General features: G+C 38.5%; 1 protein-coding gene across 1 annotated transcript; it reads right to left on the bottom strand.

Moving 5' to 3' along the window:
• Positions 1–545: 545 nt before the first annotated feature.
• On the bottom strand, positions 546–27,871 carry fra10ac1 (FRA10A associated CGG repeat 1). The gene is made up of 14 exons (XM_061707803.1): positions 27,787–27,871; positions 25,490–25,563; positions 25,239–25,331; positions 24,560–24,605; positions 24,246–24,322; positions 23,976–24,059; positions 23,021–23,105; positions 20,292–20,337; positions 8,471–8,584; positions 6,326–6,368; positions 5,810–5,931; positions 5,204–5,257; positions 1,025–1,109; positions 546–700 (listed from the first exon to the last, which is right to left on the bottom strand). Exons 1-14 carry the CDS (start codon positions 27,802–27,804, stop codon positions 658–660), a joined length of 984 nt encoding a protein of 327 aa, XP_061563787.1. The 5' UTR covers positions 27,805–27,871; the 3' UTR covers positions 546–657.

Raw genomic sequence — 27,871 nt, forward strand, 5'->3', positions numbered from 1 at the left:
ATTAGAATATTGTGATAGTCCTTTATTTTCTGTAATGCAAAAATGTCATACATTCTGGATTCATTACAAATCAACTGAAATATTGCAAGCCTTTTATTATTTTAATATTGCTGATCATGGCTTACAGCTTAAGAAAACTCAAATATCCTATCTCAAAAAATTAGAATATTCTGGGAATCTTAATCTTAAACTGTAAACCATAATCAGCATTATTAAAATAATAAAAGGCTTGCAATATTTCAGTTGATTTGTAATGAATCTAGAATGTATGACATTTTTTTTTTTTTTTTTTTTTTTTTTTTTTTTAAATTGCATTACAGAAAATAAAGGACTTTATCACAATATTCTAATTTTTTGAGACAGTCCTGTATGTATTGTAGTTAATTCCTGCCCCATAAATCAAGTATTTGCTTTTAGACATCCAGTATTTGAATGTTTCAGGATGCTCGGTACCTTCTTACCATGAATCTCCAGTGTTGGGACAGTTGAAGTCAAGAGTAAAGATTTCCAGGCGTGAAAACACAAGATGGACAGCTACAGGCGGGATAAACATTATTTTTATTTCATGAACACAAGAGTCAAAGAGAACATACGTCATGCCAGCGGGATACGGACAGAAGTGTTGTCACAGCAGGGTTGCCGCTGATTCCAGCAGATTCAGAGAAACATGTCTTCAAAGTACTCATCGAACTCTTCTTCCCTAAACGGATGAAACATGCATAGCATGGATATAAACATCTGAATTCTTCATACGAGGGGAGCTCCTGAAAAACTCCAGCAGTGTCGTAAAATTATCTCTAACACTGATGAACGCCACAAGCAATAACTAGTGAGGAGCAGGAGGCGAGATAAAGTAAGGTAATCAGACCTTTAAGAGGTAAAGGTTTAATGTTACTTGATGGTCTACATACTGCGCTATAAAGAGAACACTAGCTCGTGTACTCTGAGGTCATGAGTGTCAGTGATGGTCTTACTGGAGCTTAACTGGGTGAGTTTTAATATGAACATTAGCCGTTAACCTCACCTGGACTTTTCCTCCACCGCGGGGGCCGGCCCTCGCCAGTGCTCTGCTTCTGATTGGCCCTCCGGCCCGTCCTCCACGTCACTGTCTGCTGGAGAAAAGGTCAGAGGGCAGTCAGTCCCACACCCGCCACGGAAAACCCATACTTCCACCCTAATGATGAGTAATAATGAGTATGCAAAATGAGTATGCGAGATGTTTTAGTGCGTCCGAAACATTAGAACGTACTCAATAGTATGTAATATCCATACTCATTCTGGAGAAATGTATCAGTGTGGATTGATGGACACTAGCTGAGCAGAAACTTCCCACAATGCAATGCAGCGGTGTTTGGTTGCTAAGTGATACTTATATGTCATAAGTATAATATTAAGTATAATAATATTATTATATAATGTTAATATTATAATATTCGTATATAATAATATTATATAATGTCATCTTGTTTGGGCCAGAATAAACAGGAAAGAGCGGAGCGGTGCTGCTACTGCTGCTACTGCTGCTGTTACCATGGTAACAGCTGCTACTGCTGCTGGGACACGTCACTTCCTCCCAACGGCAGGAAGTGACGTGTGAGCTCTGAATAGTACGTCCAAATTAATGCACACTACTGATATTTACTCAAAAGTGTGCCGAACTTAAGTATACTTTTTAGTATATACTGTTTAGTATGGCACTTCGGACGCACCCCAGCTCACCCTGGAACCATTTCTAAACCGGGAGTTCGGCCAAGTCAGGTTTTCTTTGGAGATTTGAAATATGTAACTGGGAAAAGGAAAAAGAAAAACCACAATTCATGAAGAAAGAGAGAAATAGGAGCCATTCTGCAAGCTAGCTAGTGGCTTTTCCCCCTCACTTCAAACAAAAACACCTGTATTATTATTAATATACCTGTATGGATGTATGACATGTTCCCAGGAGCAGCCGGGGGGGCGTCGGGGCGCATTAAAGGTTCATAACTTCCTGAAAAATGTGTAAGTCACAGGGCAGGAGCCCAAATGTCCTTCCGCTGGTGTTTTATGTTGCTTTCAACCTCTCACTTTTGTCCATTATGATCTGATGCGAATAACACAGAGCTGCTGCCTGGATTTAATCAAGATTTACGTATATCAAAACGTTATTTAACCCTAATTGATGCAGCGAGGAGCTTTTTATTTCTTAAACCAGAATGTCAGAGAGCATCAGGTGATTGTAGAAATGCTCTTTGTAGAAAATAAACTCTCCTCTGACATTTCAAATATCAGTCTAAGTTGAGCTAAAGAAAAAATACGGAAATCTGAAAATGTAGCAGTGAGCCTTCGTCCTTGAGGAAATAGAAATATGCAAAAAAAAAAATCCTCACAACCTTTCATAGCAAACATCATACTCCCAATGAACAGAAGAGAAGATGTTGAAGACTAAACAGTTAACTAACTTACAGAAAGCCTCTTGGAGAGAGCTTAAAGACTTGACGTAAACTCCTCCAGAGTGCACGAGGGCGGCAGTATTATGATCTGGGGTCGCTTCAGTTCGGCAGGTCTTGGTTTCAAGAGGCTGCAGACGGAGGAAAGTGGAGCTCCATTCTCCACCGGGAGCGTGCGACCGCCGCTCTTGTGTTATTAAAATTAGGGTGACGAATCAGAGCAGGGTTGCTCCACAGAGTGGAGGTTAGGAATGGGCGATATTTTACCGTTCACGATGTACCGTAAAAAAAATTCCCCACGGTAAGAATTTGTCATCTCGCGGTAAAAACGATTAAATTCCCGTTGATGACGTTTTTGTGTGAAGCTGATTTATGGTTCGACGCAAAGCCTACGGTGTAGGGTACGCCGTAGGCTCTGCATTTAACGCAGAACCATAAATCAGCCTTAACAAACGTGGCGGAAGGCAGATCTGAGAGTGAGGAGCTCGTTGTTAAACAAGGCTCCAGCTCCAGCTCTGGAACTGGTTTGGATTTAAAAAGAGAGACGAGAGGACGGCTTTTATTTATTTGTCATGTTTCTTTATTTATCAGGTTGTATTTTTTTCTACTTTGTGATTTTATAAGCTAAGAAAACTTGAAGGACAATGATATTTTGGCTGTTTGCACTGTTATCCCACTGTTTAAGCCATACAGTTTGAATGAATGTTGAATCTGTTCTTACATTTCAAACTTTCATTTGAGTCATTACAGTTTTGCAGTACAGGTGTACTAATTTAATTGTTTTTTATTAATTCAATTTAATTGGTGTAGTTTAGTAGTATTTAGTATCTTTTAGAGTAGTGTTTTGGGGGCTCCAAAGACTGAATGTGGTGATAGATTTATAGTTAAAAAGGTGGAGTTGAATTGGTGTTTTTTCTATCGTCATTTTTATCGTTATCGGGATAAATGCCAGAAATTATCGTGATAAATTCTTTAGTCCATACCGCCCATCCCTAGTGGAGGTCACATGTTTCCTGTCTAGACCAGACAACCATTATTCCCAGTCTGCAACCCTTTTCTTTGAGGTCAGCTGACAGATTCGTGTCTTCCTGACGGAACCGGCATGAATTGTTCAGACTGCATGAGACATCGTTGCCACACATGGACTGGACCCCACCCAGTTGAGACTTAAACCCCATTAAAAGTATTAGCGATGAGATGGAGATGCTGCAGTCTGACCCCTTCGTCATCAATCCAAAACTTCGACACGAGTAATAAATGTTGGTGTTGCAGACTAGGAATGGGCGATATTTTATCGTTCACGATAAACCGTCAAAAAAATTCCCCACGGTAAGAATTTGTCATCTTGTGATAAAAACGATAAATTCCCGTTGATGACGTTTTTGTGCAGAGTTGATTTATGCTCCTGCGTTAAATCCACGCAGAACATACGTGAAAGAAGGTAGGAAGGAAGGAAGGAAGGAAGGAAGGAAGGAAGGAAGGAAGGAAGGAAGGAAGGAAGGAAGGAAGGAAGGAAGGAAGGAAGGAAGGAAGGAAGGAAGGAAGGAAGGAAGGAAAAATTCCCGTTGATGAGGTTTTTGTGTATCAAACATGGCGGATCTGAGTCGTTACAGTTTTGCAGTACAGGTGGATTCATTTAATTGGTTTTTATCAATTCAATTTAATTGGTGTAGTTTAGTAGTATTTAGTATCTTTTAGAGCAGTGATTTGGGGGCTCCAAAGACTGAATGTGGTGATAGATTTATAGTTACAAAGGTGGAGTTGAATTGGTATTTTTTTTATCGTCATTTTAATCGTTATTGGGATAAATGCCAGAAATTATCGTGATACATTTTTTAGCCCATACCGCCCATCCCTATTGCAGACGCGGGCAAACAAAAGCCACGGGGGGAAAACAGGAGTCCGCCAATGTTTTTCATTTCAGGTGTCTAATTTCTCCAGAAGCCAAGAAAGAAAAGGTTCTAGTTGGCAGCTTTAAGTATTGGAGAAAACCCTCTGTATTTTAGATGAAGCCTTGGGTTATAACGAGTTAAGTACTCATTATGTTCAGCCATGCAGAACAGCTGAACATTGAAATGCAGGCAAAGAAAGAAAAAAAAAAGCCACGAGGCCTGGGTGAATCAATATTTAGAGGCGGACTTTCTACAGGGAGAACTTGAAGATTTATTCCAACTGTGTACACTTTTATAAAAGCACTGTGCATTGGAAGTCAGTGCAAGGCAGGGCTGCGTGTGACTCCCTATTAATAGTTACGCTACAATCAACCACATCACACCGCGTAAAACAACGAAAAGCCCCTCTTGGAAAGCGACGCCTACGATCTAAAAAGGGCTTGAAACACGGGACTGAAGCAGAGACAGGTGAGAGCTGTGACATCACATCTGTGCACAGGGAAGTTTGCCTCTAGCTACACCTCCACCTACGTTACCACTCATCCATCAAGACTCTGGAATAAGCAAAGGCAGGCGGAGAAGGGGAAAGAAGTACTTCCCTTCACGCTGCTCACAGTGAAGGGCAAACGATGAAGGAGAAAAGGGAAGAGAAAAAAAAAAAAAAACAGCAAGTGGAGCCGAGATAAAGAGCGAGCTGAGATAAAACAGAGCCGTTAACAATAATTGTAGGTGTGTGCTCAGGTGGGTGTTTTTACACGAGAAGTCGCAACCTAAAGGTTCAGGGAGGAGACTGTGTATTGCCCGGTGTGATTATCCTCTTCTCTTTTTTGAAGATGATGAGTGTAGTTGTGTGTTTGTGTGTGTGAGTCAGAGAATCGTGCGTGCTACCTTTGTCCGAGTTACGTGACTCCGACTCTGAGCTGCTGGAAGACGTGGAGCGATCTGTGGAGTACAAGTCAGATGAAATCATGTCATTTCCCAAGAACATAATGTAAACATACACGACTGTCTCAGGAAATTAGAATATTGTGGTTATGTGGTATAATATTGTGATAAAGTCCTTTATTTTCTGTAATGCAAAAATGTCACACATTCTGGATTCATTACAAATCAACTGAAATATTGCAAGCCTTTTATTATTTTAATATTGCTGATTATGGTTTACAGTTTAAGAAAACTCAAATATCCTATCTCAAAAAATTTGAATATTCTGGGAATCTTAATCTTAAAATGTAAGCCATAATCAGCAATATTAAAATAATAAAAGACTTGCAATATTTCAGTTATTTGTAATGAATCCAGAATGTATGACTTTTTTTTTTTTTTTTTTTTTTTTTTTTTTTTTAAATTGCATTACAGAAAATACAGAACTTTATCACAAATATTCAAATTTTCTGAGACAGTCCTGTAGCTGCTCACACGACTCCGGCCTCTCTGCTCAGATTACCAGCCGGAGAGGACGGGAGATTTGGCTTGAGAGATGAGGTGTTTTACCTCGGTGCTTCTTGTGTTTCTTAGAAGATCTTCTCCTCGATTTCTCCTTCTTCTTCTTCTTCGGTGGTTCCTGGTTCTCCTCTGATATCCTTCTTTTCGACTTTGGTTTCACCTCCTTCCTCCTAAAAAACAGTCCCGAGTTGACTAAACTGAACTGACAGTATAAAACAGCGAGCTACGGCGCCGCTTTCAATGCAACCTGATCTCATCACGGCACATGTATTGCATTCGAAAAAAGGGATTGTGCATTCTATAAATTTCTGTTTTGGATCATTCCTGTTCTTGCTTAACCAAACAAAGGTGCATTATTTCATACCGCTGCATCCAGTGAAGAAAGAAATAAAAGAAAAGAATAAAATCAGCATGCTCTGCCTGCTAAGGTCAGATGGCAGATATTGTGCACGGCTTGAATTCTAATGATCTGTGCTACTTTCGGTAGACTGCACCCTCTTTACAAATCTGTTTTGGAGCAAAAAGAGCTACTTTTTTTAATATAAAAGATGAAATGTGGCTTACTTGTGATGATGGTTGAGTTTGAAAGAACATTCAGGACACAATCCTAGAACAGGAACAACATATTAGAGGTAATACAACATATTATTCATAAAATAATACGATTTTCCTTTAAATTGTTGTTATTGTCACACCTATCAGTACACAACTCAACTCAAGTATAAACTGCAGAGAAAGTGTAGTCTAATTTAATTTAATTGTTGAACAGGCACATAAAGTACGTTTCCGTTCATCTAATCTGCCCATATTTAGTGAAATTAGCCAGCCATGACCTCCCTCTTCCATGAAATGAATCAGTCTGATTTCTCTGAACGTTGATATTTTGACGCTCCTGCACGAGTCATCATATTTAAAGCTTGCCCCCTCCCTGTTGCATTTGGTCCAGTATGTTTTCTACCGGTGGAAATTACTGTAAACAGGGAGAGTTTGACTGACCAGGCTACATCCAAAAATGTTTCATTGAACATCGATCAGTCATGACTTAGTAGCACACAAGCTTTGAAAGCTTTGATTTCAACATGAAGCGCTTTCTCCCAACATGTTTAATGTACTTCTCTCCTCATGAACGCTTTGTAAAGCCTACAGAGACACTGTTATCTGGGCTTTAAGACAAATACATCAAAACACAACATAAAAAACATTTTTCTGAACTTATCAATATGACTCTGTCCTTCACAGGATAAGTAAAATGGATCACTGCAAAAACTCAAAATAATAATAATAATAATAATTTGTCCTATTTCTAGTTAAAATGTCTCATTTTAGTAAAAAAAATCTTATTACACTTAAAACAAGACTCATCACTGGAAAAAACAACAATTTTCACCTGTTTCAAGTAGATTTTAACTTAAAATAAGTAGAAAAATCTGCCAGTGGAACAAGATTTTTTTGCTTGTAATGAGAAGATAAATCTTGTCCCACTGGCAGATTTTTCTACTTATTTCAAGTGAAAATTTACTTGAAACAGGTGAAAATTGTCAAATAAGTAATTTTTCTGGTGATGACTCTAAATGTTGAAATAGCAGTAAAACCACATTCATTGATGAAATGACATAAGGGATGGAAAGGGGGGATGGCAGTTTTACAGGGGGGATGATTTTGACCGTTTTTATTTCTCAACTCCAGTACTGCATATACATACATACTATGACGTAGTCATAGTGTTTAATATTGTCCAATCAAGTGCAGTCTGATTAGGATCCAGTTATGCACCAATTAAATACTATTTTTTATATAAAACAGGTGCTATTTGCCCTGGATAGCTGAGTGGGAGCGGGTGCCATGGCCCTTGAGCAGGCAGCGCAGGTTCCAGTACAGTCTTGTCGCTCTTAGCTGTGGCTCTTCCTGTCTCTCCACCCATTTCCTGTCCACCTACTTTCACAATAAAAGTCACTACTGCCACATGAAAAAAAAGAAAAGGGCATCATCAAAAGTAAAAAGTGATTCCAATTAGAGTGAGAATTTGACATAAAGGCCAGGTACCCCTCGCAGGAAATGAATCACACGTGTTAACAAGATACAAGGAGAACAAAGAAAACTTTTCATTCTTTTTATGTACTTCCGTTTCTTTAACAACACAGTACTTATACGGGCAGGAGTACGATTTTTAAGCTTTATAAAAACATTTAAATGTGAATGTTTAAAGAAGAAACCTACTCATGAGACAATATTTAAGATCCCATTCTGACATCATCCCTATTTATTATGTCTGCAAAAGAGCAAACCAGAGTTCAGGCGCCGGGGCCGCCAGCTTTTGCCTCATTAGTGTCAAAACACAAGCACAAACTGGGAAACCTTTTTAGCTGAAGAGAAAGCGTGTGTGTGGAGGTGACCTGTCACAAGAGCTTGTTAGAAGAGGCTGTCATTCTCCGCTCCACTGATTTCACTCTGACTGCTAGATCCGCAAATTAGAGTAATGCAGTATGATACCTTAATCAGGACTATTATGAGTCGGGCATTAGGCAGGTGCACAGCCCCAAACACACACACACAGCCCCAAACACACACACACAGCCCCAAACACACACACAGAGACACACACACACACAGACACACACACAGAGACAGACACACACACAGAGACACACACACACACAGACACACACAGACCTTTATGAAGAACAGTTTTCTTTTCTTTTTGAATCTTACTGAGTTTGACCAAAGCGTTCCTCTTCTCTCCATGTTCGACGTAGGCAAAGTTCACCTCCCAGCTCTTTAGGCCTTCCCCGTTCTCACAGCGCTTGTTTCCGCACTGGAACTGACCTGAAACATCAAAGTGAGTGCATGCTGCTTACGTTGAAGAACATACAGGACTGTCTCAGAAAATTAGAATATTGTGATTTTCTGTAATGCAATTACAAAAACAGAAATGTCATACATTCTGGATTCATTACAAATCAACTGAAATATTGCAAGCCTTTTATTATTTTAATATTGCTGATCATGGCATGATTTTGTTCGCCTCTCAGCTGACGTACATTGTTACCCTTCGTTCAGCAGATAATTACGGGGTCAAAAAGGCCGGGATGTCTCTCCACAAGTCTCCTCCTGCTGCTCTCTGCAGAGCCAAGGCTCTATTTGCATTTATCAGCCAAAAGCAAAAAGTTGGTAAATGCAAGGATTACATTACAGGACTGTCTCAAAAAATTAGAATATTGTGATTTTCTGTAATGCAATTACAAAAACAAAAATGTCATACATTCTGGATTCATTACAAATCAACTGAAATATTGCAAGCCTTTTATTATTTTAATATTGCTGATCATGGCTTACAGCTTAAGAAAACTCAAATATCCTATGTCAAAAAATTTGAATATTCTGGGAATCTTAATCTTAAACTGTAAACCATAATCAGCAATATTAAAATAATAAAAAGCTTGTAATATTTCAGTTGATTTGTAATGAATCCAGAATGTATGACATTTTTTTTTTTTTTTTTAATTGCATTACAGAAAATAAAAGAACTTTATCACAATATTCTAATTTTCTGAGACAGTCCTGTAGTTCACCAATCTGTACATTCGGAAGCAAATTCCAGCCCCTGAGCCTGTTTCCACTCTTTTTTTGATAATTATATAGTGAGAGGTAAAAAAAGAGACAGGCGGACATCGTGAACACACAGCAGAAAAGACAATGTGAGACATGTAGGGAAACAAATGAATATTTTATTTTGGAACGAAGCGTTTCAACACAAAAGCTCCATCTCTCCAGCTCATTCTCATTCTTAATCCTGCTCTTTCTCCTCTCGCTGTCTTCATGTCACCTCGTGGCCTAAGGCCACCCTCCAGCTGCTGTACAGCCTGCCTATTATCCCTCCAGGAGCTTAAAGTTGCACTGATCTGGACTCTGGGGTTCCTCCAGATTGTGACAGAGGGAGGGAATGCGTCAGAGCTGTCCATTCCTGGCTCAGTGACAAGCAAAGCACCTCTGTGTGAAGAAAGCGATGCCCCCCTCCCTCCCCGCCCCCCCGTCCCCCTGCCTGGGCTGCAGACTGTCAACATTCAGGCTGGGTGGTGCTGCTCACAATGGCTCCAGGCCATTTGGGCTAAAAGGCAAACCTGCTCTCCACGTGCTGGATTAAGATCCTGTGACGTCGTCGGCTAAAAAGAGCCACGTCTGGCTCTGGACACTGATATAATTAGGTCCACTGTGTTTGTCTTTAGTTGTTTGAAATTAATTAGATATGCTCGATTAAGTAATACCTTCTCAAAGAAGCATTTGTCAAATAAATGTGATGGTTTGTATCCAGATGCAGCGAGAAACATGGCCATTTTAAAGGGGAGCTATTATGGCATCTAATGTCTATTTTAAACAGGCCTTGAATGTCTTAAAAACAAGCTTTTGATTGTTTTTGCTAAATAAATTAGAAATTCAGCCTCTGAGCCATGTCTTTATCTTCCCAGTCTCTAACCTCATTATCTATGCAGGATTCTGAGTGGGCGGGGCTATGATAATGAGGCTCTGTGCTGATTGGCTGCCTGAATGACGCGATACACCGCTACGAAAAAATGGCGGAAGCTCCGGCCGGCAGAGTTATTTACACCATGTCATAACTGCATCAGCGTCAGCGACAAAATCAATTCCATGTCTTTATTTTCTATTGGACTGTCCTAATTCAATTCAATTTTATTTATATAGCGTCTAATACAACAGATGTTCTCTCTAGACGCTTTCCAGAGATCCAGAACATGAACATAAACATAAACCTCGGAGCAATTATTACATAAACAATGGCAGGTAAAAACTCCCATAGTGGGAGTACTCCCATAGCCTAACTAGCCACGTCACGCTGCGCCGCGCAACACGCGGTGCAACATGCGGCGCGCCGTTTTGAGCTGAACATTTGTCGGACGCCCTGCTTCTATTTTCTTCCTGCCGCTCGCGTTGAAAGCCGGTTGAAAGCTGTAGGAAACAGTCATGGATGAGGAACGGCTGATCCAGTTAGTTGAAATGAGAAGTTATCTCTATGATTCCTCCTCATTTCACTACAAAAACCTCAATAAAGTTCAGCTGCTGGAGGGAGATGGACAAAGAGCGTCTGATGTCATGCTGGGCGACGCGATAGTCGGACGCTCGCATGCAGTTACACGGTTTTATAGTTGTGGGCGTGGTTTGCATTTTGGTTACGTAACGAAAATCCGCAGAATCTTATTGGCTCGTAGATCCACATCACACTGGACGGCTCATCCGGGCGGCTGTACAGACTCTGCAGAATCTGGTTTCTTTCCTCCTTCTCTGAGTTGCTGAGGGGAGACCACTTTATATATGTTAAAGCAAGAGAAAATCTGTTTTTCAGAATAGGTCCCCTTTAAGCCAAATTAAAGTAATAATTATATTCAGTGTCAATCAAAGTCCTGACGTTCTTCCACATGGATTTGATGGCACTGACAGGCACAGGCTGATGTGCGCTGCTGCTGTAGCACCGCATGGCCATTGCCATCATCTTATGTGACAACCGATGCGATGGGTTTTGTGAGTGACGCTCAGAAACCTGAGAGCCTCATCCTGGCCAAAGAGACACAGTTAAAAAAGAAGAAAAAGTTTTTAAAAAGTAATTTACTCAGAGATTCAACCTGTGTGTCTGAGTCTGAGCCCCTAAGCTACATCCCCCCTATCAATCCTGGCAAAGTGGAATGAACAGAAATGTATTTTAACACAACTTCGGTGACAAAATAAACAAAATATAATCAAATGTAATCAAGACCACGATCGTTTTGCTTAATTCTGACAGTTTCTGCCCTGGAGCCATAAACCGTCTCGTGAGAAATCTAATCAGACCAGTTTTAATCGCCTGTTCTGTCTTCAGTTTATTCTTTTTCTCTCTCATTTTCTTTAATCGTTTTAATGAAAACACAAAGGGCCCTTTCTCTGCTTGCAAGATAAGGCGCAAGCTCATCTCTGGGTTTCTGCTGGAAGAACAAAAACACATCCACTGCGGTTTGTTGACGAGCCTCCAATATTGTCACACATCACGCTGGCTGAGCCCGACATGCTCCACCAAACAAAGCTGACAACAGGCTGGCCGAGTAAACTCGTTAAGAGGGGAAACTCCTTTGCTTTTACGTCAATGGTTAATAATGCCGGCAGCCAGTCAGCCTAAGATCAAGACGGATATTTGCCACAGGACAGATGGTTGCATGATTAACAGCCTTAAAAGGCCCGTGGCTCGTGTTAGCGTGTATTCACTCATTTATCCCTATTAAATAACTATCTAAAGTTCACGGGACACATTTGTGGTGAAAATCAGGTGAATTTTGCCGTATCGATAAAATGCTACATGATAAAAATTGAGAAAGAAGACTTTGTTCAAAGCAACTTTGAACAAGCGAACGAGCAAAGGAACGTCAATAAAGCCATAAAAGCCAGACATGCATTGTTTATACTGGTTAACGCGGTCAAGAGTTTATTACTGCATTAAGAGGTGATGGCAGAGGGATTCTGGCACAGACTGTCCTCTCGCTTTGAGTGAAAAATCACACGAGCAAATTTCCCAGAATGAACTGGCTCTCTAAATGTCAAGTCTAACACATTTCTGCTATAAATATTCATCAGCTTCTATTGCCGGCACGTGAGCAGCTCGTGAGCAGGGTGATGGGCCTTCTCTGCTGCAGTGCCGTCGTACGTCCACGCATCTTAAATACTGGCAATGCAACTGGGCAAGCTGCAGGCTTTCTCCAAACATACCGTCCCAGACTGCGTCGTAAATACCAATCACTCTATTTTGCAGACCCAAACAATATCATAAACTAGCGTGATTGCCTGCCAGCTGTTGCTTTTTACTGTCATGGTATACGAACGAGGAACGGCCCCGTTTCAGAATCTGAAAATGCAGCTAGGTGTTCTCACTGAGAGATGAACACGAAAACGCCACTGCTGGAAAACAACTAAACTACTTTGTAACTTCTCTGGACCTCATGCAATTAAAAGAGACCACTGGGACGTGCAGTTTACGGCGAAGGAAGGACAGACTAAACAGGTCTGGCTACAGCAATCGTTGAAAGCAGAAGAAATGATCCCACCTTTAAATTGGCCTGTCATTTTCATTTTACTTTAAAAGCCCTTTTTAAAGAAAAACTGTCAGGATCTAACAGGATGGAACATTATCTGAAATCAGTTATTTAGTCGTGGAGTTAATGCTTTCTTAAAACCTGACAAATAAATCTGAGGACAGAGCAGAGGTAAAATCAGATGCATAAGAAAAGAAATTAAAGCTGCAAGCAGCGATGAACGGGCCCTCACACGTGCAATTTTCACCAATAAAGGTCAAGGACTCAAAACTAAGTCCGATGACACCACCCACGAGTCTTTATGTCAAACCATTCAAAAGTTATGGCAGAAAATAGGAACTATCACATATCGACCAATCAGCTACTAGTATCACTTCCTGTTTAGCGTTAAATTTTGACGCGGCGCCACGGCCACGCCATGTCAGGAAAACTCACGATTTTTCAACTTTTGATGGTTAACGTCTTTTGTGTCTCCTGAGAGAGTTTTATGTCGAACGGACGATCCTGCTAGGAGGAGTTCGTTAAAGTACGACACGTGAAAATGGCATAAATTTCACCAAAATTACACGATTAATTCAAAATGGCCGACTTCCTGTTGGGTTTCGGCCATGGCGCCAAGAGACTTTTCTTTAAGTTGTGACATGAACCAGGTGTGTAGCGATTTTCATGCATGTACGTCAAACCGTATTGTGGGGCTTGAGGCACAAAGTTTTCTAGGGGGCGCTGTTGAGTCGTTAGGCCACGCCCCTTTTTGACACTATTAGAATACGTAATTTTTCGCCAGGCCTGGCTTGCGTGCAAAATTTGGTGACTTTTGGGGCACGTTTAGGGAGGCAAAAAGGCCCTCATTTCGTCAGAAAAAAATAAATAAAAAAGAGAACAAAAACGAGAACAATTCCTACATTCCTACCCCTTCCTAGTGTAACCCCTGCCTTTCACCTGAAATGAGCTGGGATAGGCTCCAGCAGACCCCCGTGACCCTGCCAAGGATAAAGCGGGTATAGATAATGGATGGATGGAATTCCTACAGATACAATAGGGCCTTCGCAATGTCAGTGCTCGGGCCCTAATTAGAAGGGTCAAACAAGTCAAGAATAAATGGGAAAATTAACGTTGCAGTGCGCTCTGAAAGTGAGCTCGGGGCTTACGGAGTTAGTGGACAAACAGCAGAGCTGGGTCTATGGCTGGGCGATATATCGAGATTTTAATATATATCGATATATTTTCAAACGCGATATGGTACGAGACAATATCGTTTATATCGATTTAAAACTTTTTTTTTAATGATTTTCATATAGCTTATTTTGTGACAAATTGACTTGAATGTTTTATTTGAGATTTGCACAAATGTTTTGTTATTTGCACAACTGTCAACCTCAGTGGAAAAGTCTGTGCAATTAATACAATGTAGACAGTAACAGGCAGTGTATTTTAATTTAATTGTTATGCAGGAAAGGGATATTTGTTTTATTTTATTCAAGAAGCATTTTTATTCTATATATGCAGGCAGTTTATTTTATTTCATTTGTTTTATACATTTTGATATAGTGCAGACCTCTGTTAATAAAGGAACCTGTGTGACATTTGGCACGAGGCTTTGTATTAAAACTGAGTTTTTTTAAGGGTTTGCCTCAGAAAAAATGAAGCTAACAGAGATGCTAACAGAGATGCTATGCTATAATGCTTTGGGGGAAACCCCAATTATGGCACAGAAAAAATATCAAGATATATATCGGGTATCGCCATTCAGCTAAAAAATATCGAGATATGACTTTTGGTCCATATCGCCCAGCCCTAGCTGGGTCCAACCTTTTTTTCCAAGTAAGTATGTGGTAGGGAGCACGTTACGAGCAGTTTCCGTCAGAAAGCGTACAGAAGCAGAGTCGCTCACGTAAAAGCTGCGTAGCCCCCACGACCGCCGCTTCTTCTCCCGACAGCAACACTAAACCTCAATTCCTACCACAAAGAAACCACATATTTCTTTGTGGAGTGGAGGCATCGGCCCGCAGATATACATGTGTAAATGTAAATCTGAATACAGCAGCGAGTAAATATCCATATTCTGCAAAGCAGCAATTTTAAATCCGGTGAAAATGGTTACACGGTGCTGCACACATGTAGTTGTCAATGATAAAGGACCAAAGTAAGAAAAAGAAAGTGGCCTGAGGGTACGGACAAACAAAGAATGTCATCTTTAAGTATTTTTCTCATTGGGGAAATGGTCTGCACTGATGTTACAGCTTTCTAACCTTAGCTAGGGCTTACAAAGTGTTTTATAATGTGTTTTTCATTCATCCAGCCGTGAAATTACACTCTCATGCCGATTCTTGTGCACTCTGTTTACAGTATGTAGTGATTTTTGCTGTCTTTCTTGGCCAGATGAACATATCGGGTGGCAGTGTGGACTGCTGTGCCCTGATGACTCTTCCCACCGAGCCAAGAACAGGAAAACACACGAGAAGATGACACTTGCTGCTCCAAATGCTCTTCTTTGTGTCGATATTTCTTTCACTTCTGGCAATGGATGTAAGAAGGTTTCATTTCTAGCCAGAACTCCAACAACCTCTGCTCTTTGCCTCATGTAGCCACAAAATAAGTGGGCAGTTGGCTGAGTTGGGTCTAGTTTCCCAGCATGCAGCAGAGAGTGAGTTTCTTAACGTGCATTTAAGAAGTTGTTCTTGTTATTGATGTTGCTTTTACTCACACCAGTTGTACTGTTTTGCTTTACGTGGAGACTGGGAAGCACCTGGAATGAGTTTATGTGTCTGTATAGAGTTGTTCTAGTCTTGTTGACCATTCCGGATGCTTTGCACTACAATCAGCATCACATCCCATTTATACGGGATTCTACTTGTCAACAGATATACAGGACTGTCTCAGAAAATTTGAATATTGTGATAAAGTCCTTTATTTTCTGTAATGCAAAAATGTCATACATTCTGGATTCATTACAAATCAACTGAAATATTGCAAGCCTTTTATTATTTTAATATTGCTGATCATGCCTTACAGCTTAAGAAAACTCAAATATCCTATCTCAAAAAATTAGAATATTCTGGGAATCTTAATCTTAAACTGTAAACCATAATCAGCAATATTAAAATAATAAAAGGCTTGCAATATTTCAGTTGATTTGTAATGAATCCAGAATGTATGACTTTTTTGTTTTTGTAATTGCATTACAGAAAATAAAGAACTTTATCACAATATTCTAATTTTCTGAGACAGTCCTGTATTCATAGATTCTTTAATTGAACAGAGTGCTTTTGTTATATCATAGGCACAACCACAATTTGCTGAACACATAAGAAAGAAGCTCTGGTTCACTATCTTTCCCAATTATGCAGCTATGGACTGCAAAGCCAAGAATCAAAGCACGAACTGTCAGATTACCAGATGACCTCTGTACTTACGTATAAAAGTGCAGCCGCCTTCTTTGGAGCCATACTGACATATGATTTAGAATTAGTTAAAAAAAAGAGAGGATGTGCTCCTTCATGCAGCGTAATGTCAGCAGTATTTCAAACGTGGGTTGGGAAAGGCAGCTGCTCTCATCTCTTATTGGAACTACGTTCCAGCAAAGACCGTTTGACTCAAACGGTCTTTGCTGGAACGTAGTTTGAGTAACGGTTTGAGTGAGACATCCTGCTCGTGAAACCATCCTACCGTGGCCTAATATTCATTCTTTCACATTTGGAAATGTGATCATGAACACCTGACATTTTACAGGCTTTCCGTGAGAACATGTCTAACAGTGTAAGTAACTATTAAAGATGGAGAGCCAAGAGGATGTTAGATGTTCTCTGAATGTTACAAGACTGTGTTTGTGAATTTATGAATATTTTTTAATTTATGAATAAATTAATATGAATTTGATTTCCACAAAGTGCTTTGTCTTTTATAAACTTAATGAATAGGTGGGATGTTTTGAGGAATGTTTGGTGAGAACACCGAGCCACTCCCGCCTCTCAGTCTGGAGCCATGTGAGAGAGAAAGTACAGTACATCGCTTTCCAGTCACCTCTAATCTCAACAAGATGTCATGATTGCATGTTTTTCTTTGTCTGTGCTGCTGCTTTGTAATATAAGAATAGATAAATAGATTTCAATTTTTTCATCTGCCAACAGTGATATAAAGAATATTTTTATGAGTGGGCGTTTCTATGGCAAACAAACCATAAATTGTTATTCACTTAGTGAAACATCTAAAAGACGCCAGACTTATATTATGCTGTTCTGCTGAGGGATGCCACACGTACAGGAGCACAGCGAGGCGCCAGCAAAGATAACAGGTACAACTGTAATTAAATATACACTGCAGAAGCATTTATACCTAGAATAACTTTGATTTCTGTTTACAACAAAACTCCAGAGTAGCTGTTATTGAGAGGCCTTACACTCCCTTACACTCAAATAGAAGAATTCATATAGATGCTTCAAAAGTAGGATTTTTTTGCTGTACTAGAGAAAAAAAAGACAGAAATCAGCATGTTAATGGAGTACATCTTGTGCAGATAAACCAGAGTTAAAGACGGGCCAAAGAAAACCTTACACACTACTTGATCCTGCGTCATGCTGTGGCCATGGAAAGAAGGGTCAGTGTTCTTAGAGATTCACTTTATTGGATGGAGAGCTGTCATTAGCTAATACCAACACGCGCCACGGTGCACACGCAGCACAAAGGTGTTTGCAGCAGAGCCCCAGTGCGCTACACCTTACAAGGAAAGGCAAGGTCAATTCAATTGGGGGAAAAGTTCAATCTTTTCAATTATCAATTATCGATATTTGTAAATAGACGTCGAGTCTGGACATCTGATCTCACAACACGTGAGCCCGGACTAGAAACATCTAGTATACGCAGACGACTTATCAAATAAATCACCATTTCCTTTTGACTAATTAACGACAATATTTTACATTTAAGTGCTCGTTTTTTTGCTCTATATGAGCCTACAGATTAAATTAAACTCATATCATATTGAGTCTACTGAGTCACCTTTAATTTAATACACTTTAAACCTCTGCTCCATATCTTTTTACCGTGTAAATGGCAGTGGTACATCTACTTCACAGGCACCGATGGGTATTGATTTCACAGGAGAGAGTTCAGATCAGGGTCCCCAAAAAGTACTCCTGAGATTCTCAGGCAATTATTATTCTGCACGAACCACGGAAGTGACAGTTGAAAGGAAGTGTGTCTGACCTATGTAATCCCACTTCCTGTAGAGCACTGCAACAGAGGATGGAATGTCAGAGGCCAGGATTACACGGCCTTAATCTGGAACAATATATTGGCTTAGTCAGCTTTCTCAGACACACTTTATGTTTGTGAGCTCGCAGCAGTATAAACATAAGCATACTCCAAGCTCTAGGTCACAGCCAAAGCCGTATTTTTTTTGTTGCAGGGAGAAGATAAACTGATCTGGATCCACACAAAAAAAAGTCTTTGTATTCTCCTGTAACTATGCCACCAAGTTTTGGGAAACTCAGCGTGGTAGTTTTTGCGTAATCTTACCTCTGCTGCGGCAGAGGTAAGATTTAAACATAAACATGTGCATGTGAATGAGTCTCTGGAGCTCCAAGCATGTCAGCGAGCCGTCATGGTAGGTTAAGATTCACCCAGCTGCAGATGTTGTCCTTCCTGGTAAAACCCCCGAAAATATCCGTCACTGTCACGCAAAAGAGTTGTTGACAAAGAGGAGTTGTTGGAATAAAAGATTCTGGGTAGTACGGAGGTTAACTGAGGATAAGAAGCTGAGAAATGAACAGTTTTAAGTGAGCCAAAAATATTCAGATGACTGTGGCGTCGCCAACGGGTGGAAGCAAACACTAAACCAAAAGTCTGACAAATAAAAGGAGAAAAAGCCCACCAGAGGGGAAATCATGAAAAGGAAGTCAAACTAAACTGACAGGAGCAAGTCAAAACTCTGCTATGAGGAGAAACTGGTGGAAAACATCAACGGCATGTTACGCAATGATCAGTGAAGTGTCTTCATCTCTGTCGCCATCTAGCGGTCAAGTTTGTTAACTGAAGGCAAATAAACTTTAGTTTCCCAAATATTTTACACTGTAATAACACACAAGAAGTCCAAGCAATATATTAATATGTCTTACGTTTGTTTTGATCTGTTAAAATATACCACATAGACATTGAAAATAAAATGTAATTTGGAGTGAAACTTAAGTTATCAAAAATCTTTCAAGAGTGTTGAACTGAAAAGCCCCAATTGTTCAGCTTGGCCCGGCCACACATATCTTGACAATGAAATATTTGTTTTAATTTGTCTGTATGCACCTTTACAATGGATTTAAAATACAATTATGAACTTTTACTTTGGAAAGATGATTCCCCTCCAACTTTCAAGTTTTTTTTTGATCAAATTTCAGTTTTTTTACCATTGGAAAAATTTACTTTTTTTCCAAAGGGGACCAATGAGTATCTTTATTTTCGAACTTGTGCCTTATATGTATGTATGTTTGTATGTATGTATGGATATATATATAGTTTGATATCGCTGTTGCTGCCATTATATATTTTTTTTATTTATTTATTTTTTTAAATATTTATTTAATTTTGTTCTCCCTTAATGTATGTATGTTTTTTTTTTTTTTTTTATCCCTAGGGTAATTATGGGGAGGGTAGGAATGTGGGTATAATAGAAATCATGCATGTGAAAATGTGAATTGTGAAAATTATTGTGAAATAAAAAGATATTAAAAAAAAAAAATCCAATTATGAACATACTATTAAAGTGTGGACCGGTTTGATTTATGAGGTTTTCACACAAATATGACACTTGTCATTTATGAATCACAGCCATATAAGGCCAATTACTTCCGCTTCGAAGGGATCAAGAGACGTAAATGTAGAAATAACTATCATTTTCAGTATTTCCATTCAATTCCCATTAACATCCAAGGAATGGGGGCCTCCTTTACTCACATTTAGATCTACTTAGACATCATCTTGGTAGCTGTAGTTAAACCGCTGCTAATAACCAACTCAGTCACTAATATTAAACTCCAGACCTTTTATCAATTTCATTTGTCTTGAGGTAATGAGGGAATGGACCACATTTGGCCAATAAACAGCTTGTCAACTGGACGAATACTTTTGAGCATCTGAAAACGTAGTTACTTTGCTTAAAATGGCAGTAATTCTTGATTCATAAATGACATTTTTTGTGAAAGTTAGTTAATTAAAGCTGAAAGTCTGTTCAAAGTGATGGTTTACAGACCCAAAAATCATCAAATCTGTGTCCAAAAACTTCCGGACCTAACTTTATATTAGCTTTACAAAATAAAAAAAAGACTCTTAAACCATTGTTTACTAAACCAGAATATCTACAGGGTTACTATAACATAGACAAATATAAACATCCTGAATAGTTTATCAGTTTACCTAAACAGGAAAAGGCATTTAAAAAGTATCACTTCTATAGCAGAAAAGAAAAGAGGTCATACCTTTGCCAGAGACAACCTCATTCTCAGTCCGCCAGCGAAATCCAAACTGTTGCGAACACATAACAAAGGATCCGTGTTAATTAGTTATACTACGCATAATAAAACTGAGACAGACCAGAATAAATCCTACATTTGTCCAGAAAACAAAAGCTGTAAATCTGCTCTTTTCAATAATCCTACTACATTCATCAGTTTTCAGTCGCAGCTGCTACAGTGGAAGAATCCATCGTGTCAGGACGTGACTGTGACTCTTGCATGGTAAGAGCTCTTCTGAACCTGTGATATTCCTTATATACTTTTTTCTATTCAGTCTATCTATACTTTTTTCTGTTCCTTTCAAGTTTTAGGTTTGTTTCATTCATCTCATACAGATTTACAGTGTAAACACATTCATCAAAGGTGTCTAGGTCTAGGACTTCAAAAGGCATAAAGGCACAGAAGTGGAATATTCTCCAATTATCATGTCATACACCTGATCTCAACACAATAAAATACAATATTCAGTTACTTGGACAAAAGTGAAGCTAGGAAGACTGAGGCTGGCCACGGTGAAGGTGTGGCGAAGCATCACTCAGAGGAAACTCAGGATTTGGTGACGCCTGGGGATGTAAAGGTGTGGGATTTTACAGTACAGTATACCGCAGTATTTCATATTTAATTTTTTTTTAACGATTTTTTTTGTTCTAGTGGCCGGTGAGTGTATATACAGGACTGTCTCAGAAAATTAGAATATTGTGATAAAGTTCTTTATTTTCTGTAATGCAATTAAAAAAACAAAAAAGTCATACATTCTGGATTCATTACAAATCAACTGAAATATTGCAAGCCTTTTTTTATTTTAATATTGCTGATTATGGCTTACAGTTTAAGATTAAGATTCCCAGAATATTCAATTTTTTTTAGATAGGATATTTGAGTTTTCTTAAGCTGTAAACCATGATCAGCAATATTAAAATAATAAAAGGCTTGCAATATTTCAGTTGATTTGTAATGAATCCAGAATGTATGGCATTTTTGTCTTTTTAATTGCATTACAGAAAATCACAATATTCTAATTTTCTGAATCCTGTATGCTATAGTAGGGGCCTTATGGAAAGATGTATGTTTGTCATACTGCCTATATTATGCATCTCACCGTGCATCCATGTATTACACTGTAATACATTCTTTCTTTTGTCAAATTCGAGTTGCACTTTGGCGTGACGTCACTGCCATGCACCACACAAACAACTAATCTACAGGTGAACTAAGTGTCGCAAAGCGATGTAGTAATGTCTTGTAGATCTGCATCTTCTGTGGACAGCAAGATCACGCCGTTCCACGGAGAATTAAAGCAATGCACAACAACAATAACCATGCTCTTTGAATTAAACATCGTAGACCGGCTACCGTGAGATTTATAATGATTCATCTTCCCTGCTTGGACTCAAGCGCCGCATAATATCAAGATAAATAATGAATTACCGTCACTATGAACTTGGAAATCTCACGGTCACCACCGTGGCTTTTTACCGAAATACGGTATAAACGTTTCACCCCTAGTGACGCCCATGATCTCCTAATCAATAAATGAAATGAAAGGAATTTCATCCAAGTATCACAAAGTATGATTACATTTACAGAGCAGTTTGCATAAATGTTTCTACTTCTTGTAGAAACCTCTTAAATTCGACCTGAAAGTCCAGACTTTGATCACATCTCTTTGATCATGTCTACATGTCTTGTTTTATTTCAAATCCATAGTGGTGGTGTAGAAAAGCAAACTCATAACTGGACCTCACTACATGAATGCAATTAGAATGAACTCGGATGAACTGGACATGTATTAGATTTACTTTAGAAAATTACAACCAATACAAATGAAGAACATCAAATACAAAGCATGGAAGTGCCGTCCAGTCAAAGTGAAGTGGGACACCTGCTGACTAAAGAGGCAACACGTCTTATTTCCATTTGCCGTATGAAGATAATAAAAGAATAGATCTGAGTCACTTGTATTTATGCATTTACTGCTACATGTATATTTCGAATCGTGATTACTTTCAGTTGAATGATTGCCCACAATACCTGCAGGAGCTCTGGATATTCTCTATAAAACATAATCTGTGAATAGTATAAGAGTGAGAAAGGAATGTAATTATGACAAGATGGTGTCTTCTTAGATGTAGCTTTCTTATAAAAAAAACGTATCCAGCTGGACCCTCGTATGTGATTTTGTGCTTGTGTTGTTCTCTCAGATGTAAGTCACTTTGGATAAAAGCGTCTGCTAAATGACAGTAGTAGTAGTAGTAGTAGTAGTACGGAAAATAGAATAAGCTACGAAGCAGTGCTATGTCCACACTGCCTTTTAGTTTAACATACTCTCAGTTTTAAAGCTTGGCCTGTGGCCAGTATGGCCCAGAGGTCACTGCAGACAGAGCACAGTGCCAAAACATATCATACCAGCAACTTTTATTCTCAAGTGGAGCAGTTATGATTGAGGTTAGTGTGAGCTAGCTGATATTAACCTTTACACTTGGCGTCACCGCTTCGGAAATTCTGTTATGTACAAAAGGGGGGCCTGGCAAAAAAAGTTAGGGAACCACTGGTGTAGTCTTTCTTAAAACTGGTGTGTGTCTTAGTGTAATAATGGATGTCTCTGCTGTGCCTTGGCAGCAGAGGTTGGGGTGCACTTGTGGTATTATTGTTTAAAATGAGCTAATTATTCTCTTTTTGCCCATTTGCTTCACCTTGTTTTCTTTGTATCTGCTGAGGTCAGCTATGCAGTACTCCTTAAACAGCTTGTCGTAGTACTTCTTGGCGAGGTCTTTTTCCCTGGACAGGAGAAGTCACACGTGAGGTACAAATACAGTACTGATGCGCTTTAGGCAAGTAGATTTTTGTCACCGAGCACAACTTCCCGGGTATCAGAAGCAGTACTGGAGTTGAGGGGGGATGAGGGGGATGGCATCCCCCCTGAAATAAAAACGGTCCAAATCATCCCCCCTGTAAAACTTCCATCCCCCCTTTCCATCCCTTATGTCATTTCATCAATGAATGTGGTTTTACTGCTATTTCAACATTTAGAGTCATCACCAGAAAAATAACACCAGAAAAATTACTTATTTGACAATTTTCACCTGTTTCAAGTAAATTTTCACTTGAAATAAGTAGGAAAATCTGCCAAGATTTATCTTCTCATTACAAGCAAAAAAATCTTGTTGTACTGGCAGATTTTTCTACTTATTTCAAGTGAAAATCTACTTGAAACAGCTGAAAATTGTAGTTTTTTCCAGTGATGAGTTTTGTTTTAAGTGTAATGAGATTTTTTTTACTAAAATGAGACATTTTAACTAGAAATAAGACAAATATTCTTGTTAAGATTTTGAGTTTTTACTTATCCTGTGAAGGACAGAGGCATATTGATAAGTTCAGAAAAGTGTTTTTTATTGTTGTGTTTTGATGTATTTGATGTAAGCCCAGTGGATATTTAAAGCTTACAGAAGGCTGCATTTAACTGCTGCTATGTCATTCCTGCAGTATTTCTGCAGCTGTTTTGGTCAGTGCTATTATTAGTAATATATTATTTTTAATCAGCACAAATTATCTGTCCCCATATGATAAAATCCATCATCCCCCCTGATTTTTTTTTACAACTCGAGTACTGATCAGAAGTCCACTTGACAGCTGACTTCAGATGCTCACCATGTCATGTCTTCCTCGTCCTCATCCCTCCAGAGGAAGCGATGATTTTCACGCAGCACATCCACATCTCTTTTGTCTTTTTCTCTGAATGAAACAAAGGAGCAAGTGCAAAGTTTACAAGCACTGATACATGAGTACATTTGCACTATTGCGCCTAAAATTAAAGTAGTTAGCAGGATGAAAATGAAGTGATCCAGTGATGTGGCAGGGCAAATTATGATCAATTTAGCCTTGCGTGACTGCTTCATAGTTATAAGACATGATACTTACATAGAGCGCCTGAAGTCACCAGCCTTTCCTCCATAATACATTATATAGTCACCAACAAACTTCTTATGCCGCTCAAACTGGAGTCATTTGCTTAAGGTCCGTCTTTCTTTCAGAGTTGACTTTTGCAAACTGCAAAAACAGCACAAATTTCTAACTTTTATAAGTTCTAATGTCTTGAAATGAACACTCGTTTCTCACATGAGAAGATAAGTGAAAAGGACCATTTTCTTTAATAATGTAAGTTATTAAATCTCTTGACTTCTGGATAAAACGATTGGAAAAATACATGTTAAAAGTAAATCAATAAAGGATACTGCATTCAGCGATATCAGGTGAGCTCTCCTGTTCCTGGCTTCCTCTCTGAAAAAAGGAAGAATGAAAGGTAGGATATTAAAATAAAAGTATGAAAAGACGGATAGCACTGACGACACAATTAGACCGCCTGGTTTTAGAAAACGATGTGTAACACTGGAAATCAGGGAGGAGAAATGCTGAACTTTGACAGCAGGTGTGAGGGAAGTGAGTGCGGTCAAACTACTCTAGACGTCTGACCTGAATGACGACAATGTCTGCTGCCTTTTAACAGATATGAACCATATTGTGTTGGCATATTTCAGCTTTGTTTGTATTTTTAAAAATGTTGAACACAAAGTCTCCTCATTTTCTGATAAACAGATTAGAAAAATCCTTTTTTATGTAAACAAATTAATTTATATCTTCTCTGGATGAAAAATTCAAATGGGATTTCTCTCCTATTTATTGCGTCGTACATCAAGAGCACAGAAACTGACAGCAAAATTTAAGTTTTATGGGCTTTAATTATTATGTTGACAGACAACAATTACTCATTATTAGAGCTGACATTAATTACTATATGAACATGTTCCGGAATAATAGTGAATTAATGACACTTTTTTTTAAATACGGAATAGTAATTATGTAAAAGCTCTGCTGAGGTTCCACATGAAAAAGAAGGATACGATATTTCAGTACCTGTCGACTTCATTACAGTGTAAACTTCGGTGAGCCACCTTTGAGTGCCGATCTTTCTGGAATGGCTTCTGTAAGATTTCCTCCTCACGTTTCCTTTGAAATGCACACATGAGCACAGAAAACTTGAGTTACTAGATGAAGCTGTCTTTCTAAAGCAGTCCAAATCTGAAGTACTGGACAAATTCCCTGTGTTTCTTCAGAGCATATACAACACAGTTAACACACATACAAGAGGAGATGTTTCATTTTACCTTTTAATGGCTCTGTCTGATGACTGGTCATCCTCATCGCTGAAGTCAGAGTCATAGTTGCCACTTCCATGAACCTGAGGAAATACACACATTTATTTCTGTTGCTACTGAAGTCACCCTGGATCAATTTATTATAAAGCACTGACCTACACAAATCCACCACTGAAGCCATGCAGACCTATTGCTTCATTTGAAAATACTTTCTAAACCTGAAGGTTGCTTAAAATTCATAGCTATCTATCAAATAAAAATCAAATAAGACATTGAACCTGCAGTTTTTCTATTCAATAACTGCCTTCAATTGATGTGTGCTATGAAAGTAAAACTACACACAAGTCACATCGGGTCCAAACAAGTTAAGAGTTTTACATATCAAAATAATATTTCAGTACACTATCAGATACATCATAGAGACCCGCTCTGAATACTCCTGTAACTAATACCGTCACTTTTCAAAACAAATCAACCATTTGTTGTCTTTCCCTTTTCAACAATTATGCTGCACTGCTGACTATTGCTTCGGGTTGTTCTGCAAGAGCCCTCACACTATAATAATAATAATAAATAACTTTATTTATCCGTTAGGAACTTCATTTGTGGAAAAGCATCAGCATCAGTGTGTGTACAGATAACATATGCAACAGGACAGTACAGAAACAAACCAAACAATCAATATAAAGCAACATACATTGGGCAATCACAAATACTGCTGGACTTAGATGCTGTAAACCATAGCATAGATAGAATACGAGAGAAAAAGAGATAAAAAAATATAAGTCCCCCATTAAGTGCGTAATAAATACAATGATTTTTTTTTTTAAATATGTATAAAAGCGGGTACAAAAATGAATAGGTAAAATCAGCTGTTTATGAGTCTGATTCTGGGGGAAACATTATCAATCTGTCTTGGCAATCTTTTGATGTCGTAATATTTTTGATGTATTTAAAGATTGTATAAACAGAACAGGTAAAAAGGCTTCAGATCATGATCATTCGCCCACCTCATTATATTCTGGTACCGTGTTATTTTACATAAGAGCTGAATTTTGTCTCTCACAAACAAACTGTCCCTGAAACACCCCCCAAAAAAGACTGTTTTGGTTTTTGCAAACAATGCCCTGCTTTTTTGTGCCTTTCTTTCAGTAGTGGTTTTCTTGTTGGTCTTCTCCCTGCATGGGAACAGGTTAAGACAATAACTTACTGTTATTGTCTGCATGTGTAGGGTTTTGTTTTGTTTGTTTGTTTTCTCAATCTGGACCAAACTTTGAAACTTTCTGCCAGAGTTTGTTTTTAAAGCCACATCCTTCATAGCATCACAATATTCAATATTCAATATCTTCAGCAATTGCCATGTGCCCCTTTGGAGTTGTGCTTTAAATAATAATAGCATTTCTGATGTTCTCAGCTCTGGTCCTTTTATAAATATGGAAACAACCAATTCTTTCTTAAGTAGTTAATGACTTAATTAGAGACATTACAACTCTGAAAACTAAGTACAAATAGAATTGTACCTTTCTTGTTTATATCAATATACAGGACTGTCTCAGAAAATTAGAATATTGTGATTTTCTGTGATGCAATTACAAAAACAAAAATGTCATACATTCTGGATTCATTAGAATATTCTGGGAATCTTAATCTTAAACTTTATCTCTGTAAAGCGCTCTGGGTGCCTTGAAGGGTGCTATATAAATCCAAGTCATCATCATTATTATTATTATTATTATTATTATTATAAACTGTAAGCCATAATCAGCAATATTAAAATAATAAAAAGCTTGCAATATTTCAGTTGATTTGTAATGAATCCAGAATGTATGACATTTTTTTTTTTTTTTAATTGCATTACAGAAAATAAAGAACTTTATCACAATATTCTAATTTTCTGAGACAGTCCTGTAAATGGCTTGTTCTGCTGCTGTTGTAGTTCATCAAAACAACTCTGGCATTTATCAGTATATAACAATAAAAATGGTTAACTCTGTTCGAGGACACTTTTAGACAAGACTGTAACTAAAAAAAAACAAACAGATTTCTGCAAATATCTCCTTTTTTCTGCATGTATGTCAAGTTGCGATGAAAAGCAGTAACTGGTTAAAAATATAATAAAAATGGCTTGCTTTTATATAATATTCACCAATAAAGTAAACCCTGTAAATATGTGTTGTTGTCTTCTTACAAGGTTCCGATACCTGCTAGTCTTCCAGCTACTGCTAACTCACCAACAACCAATGCACGGACGGATAAACCTCTTCCACACTTTCTGAAACGAAGAGTTTTGAGGGTTAAAAGTTCACCTTTACAAGGTTATCCATGTTTCTTCGTCTGTTACTTCAATGTTTACACAAATGAACATGCGTCGCGGAACTATGACGCAGCTGA

This window comes from Cololabis saira, chromosome 19 (genome assembly GCF_033807715.1).
Source record: "Cololabis saira isolate AMF1-May2022 chromosome 19, fColSai1.1, whole genome shotgun sequence".
Lineage (NCBI taxonomy): Eukaryota > Metazoa > Chordata > Actinopteri > Beloniformes > Belonidae > Cololabis > Cololabis saira.

Bases quoted from the DNA above. Each gene is read 5' to 3' on its own strand.
- fra10ac1 (XM_061707803.1), bottom strand. The intron at 20,338-23,020 runs GTGAAGCAAATG...TGTTCGCAACAG, and splicing joins GCAGATACAAAGAAAACAAG to TTTGGATTTCGCTGGCGGAC. The intron at 8,585-20,291 runs GTATGACCTCTT...TTGATGTTTCAG, and splicing joins TGAGGTTGTCTCTGGCAAAG to GTCAGTTCCAGTGCGGAAAC.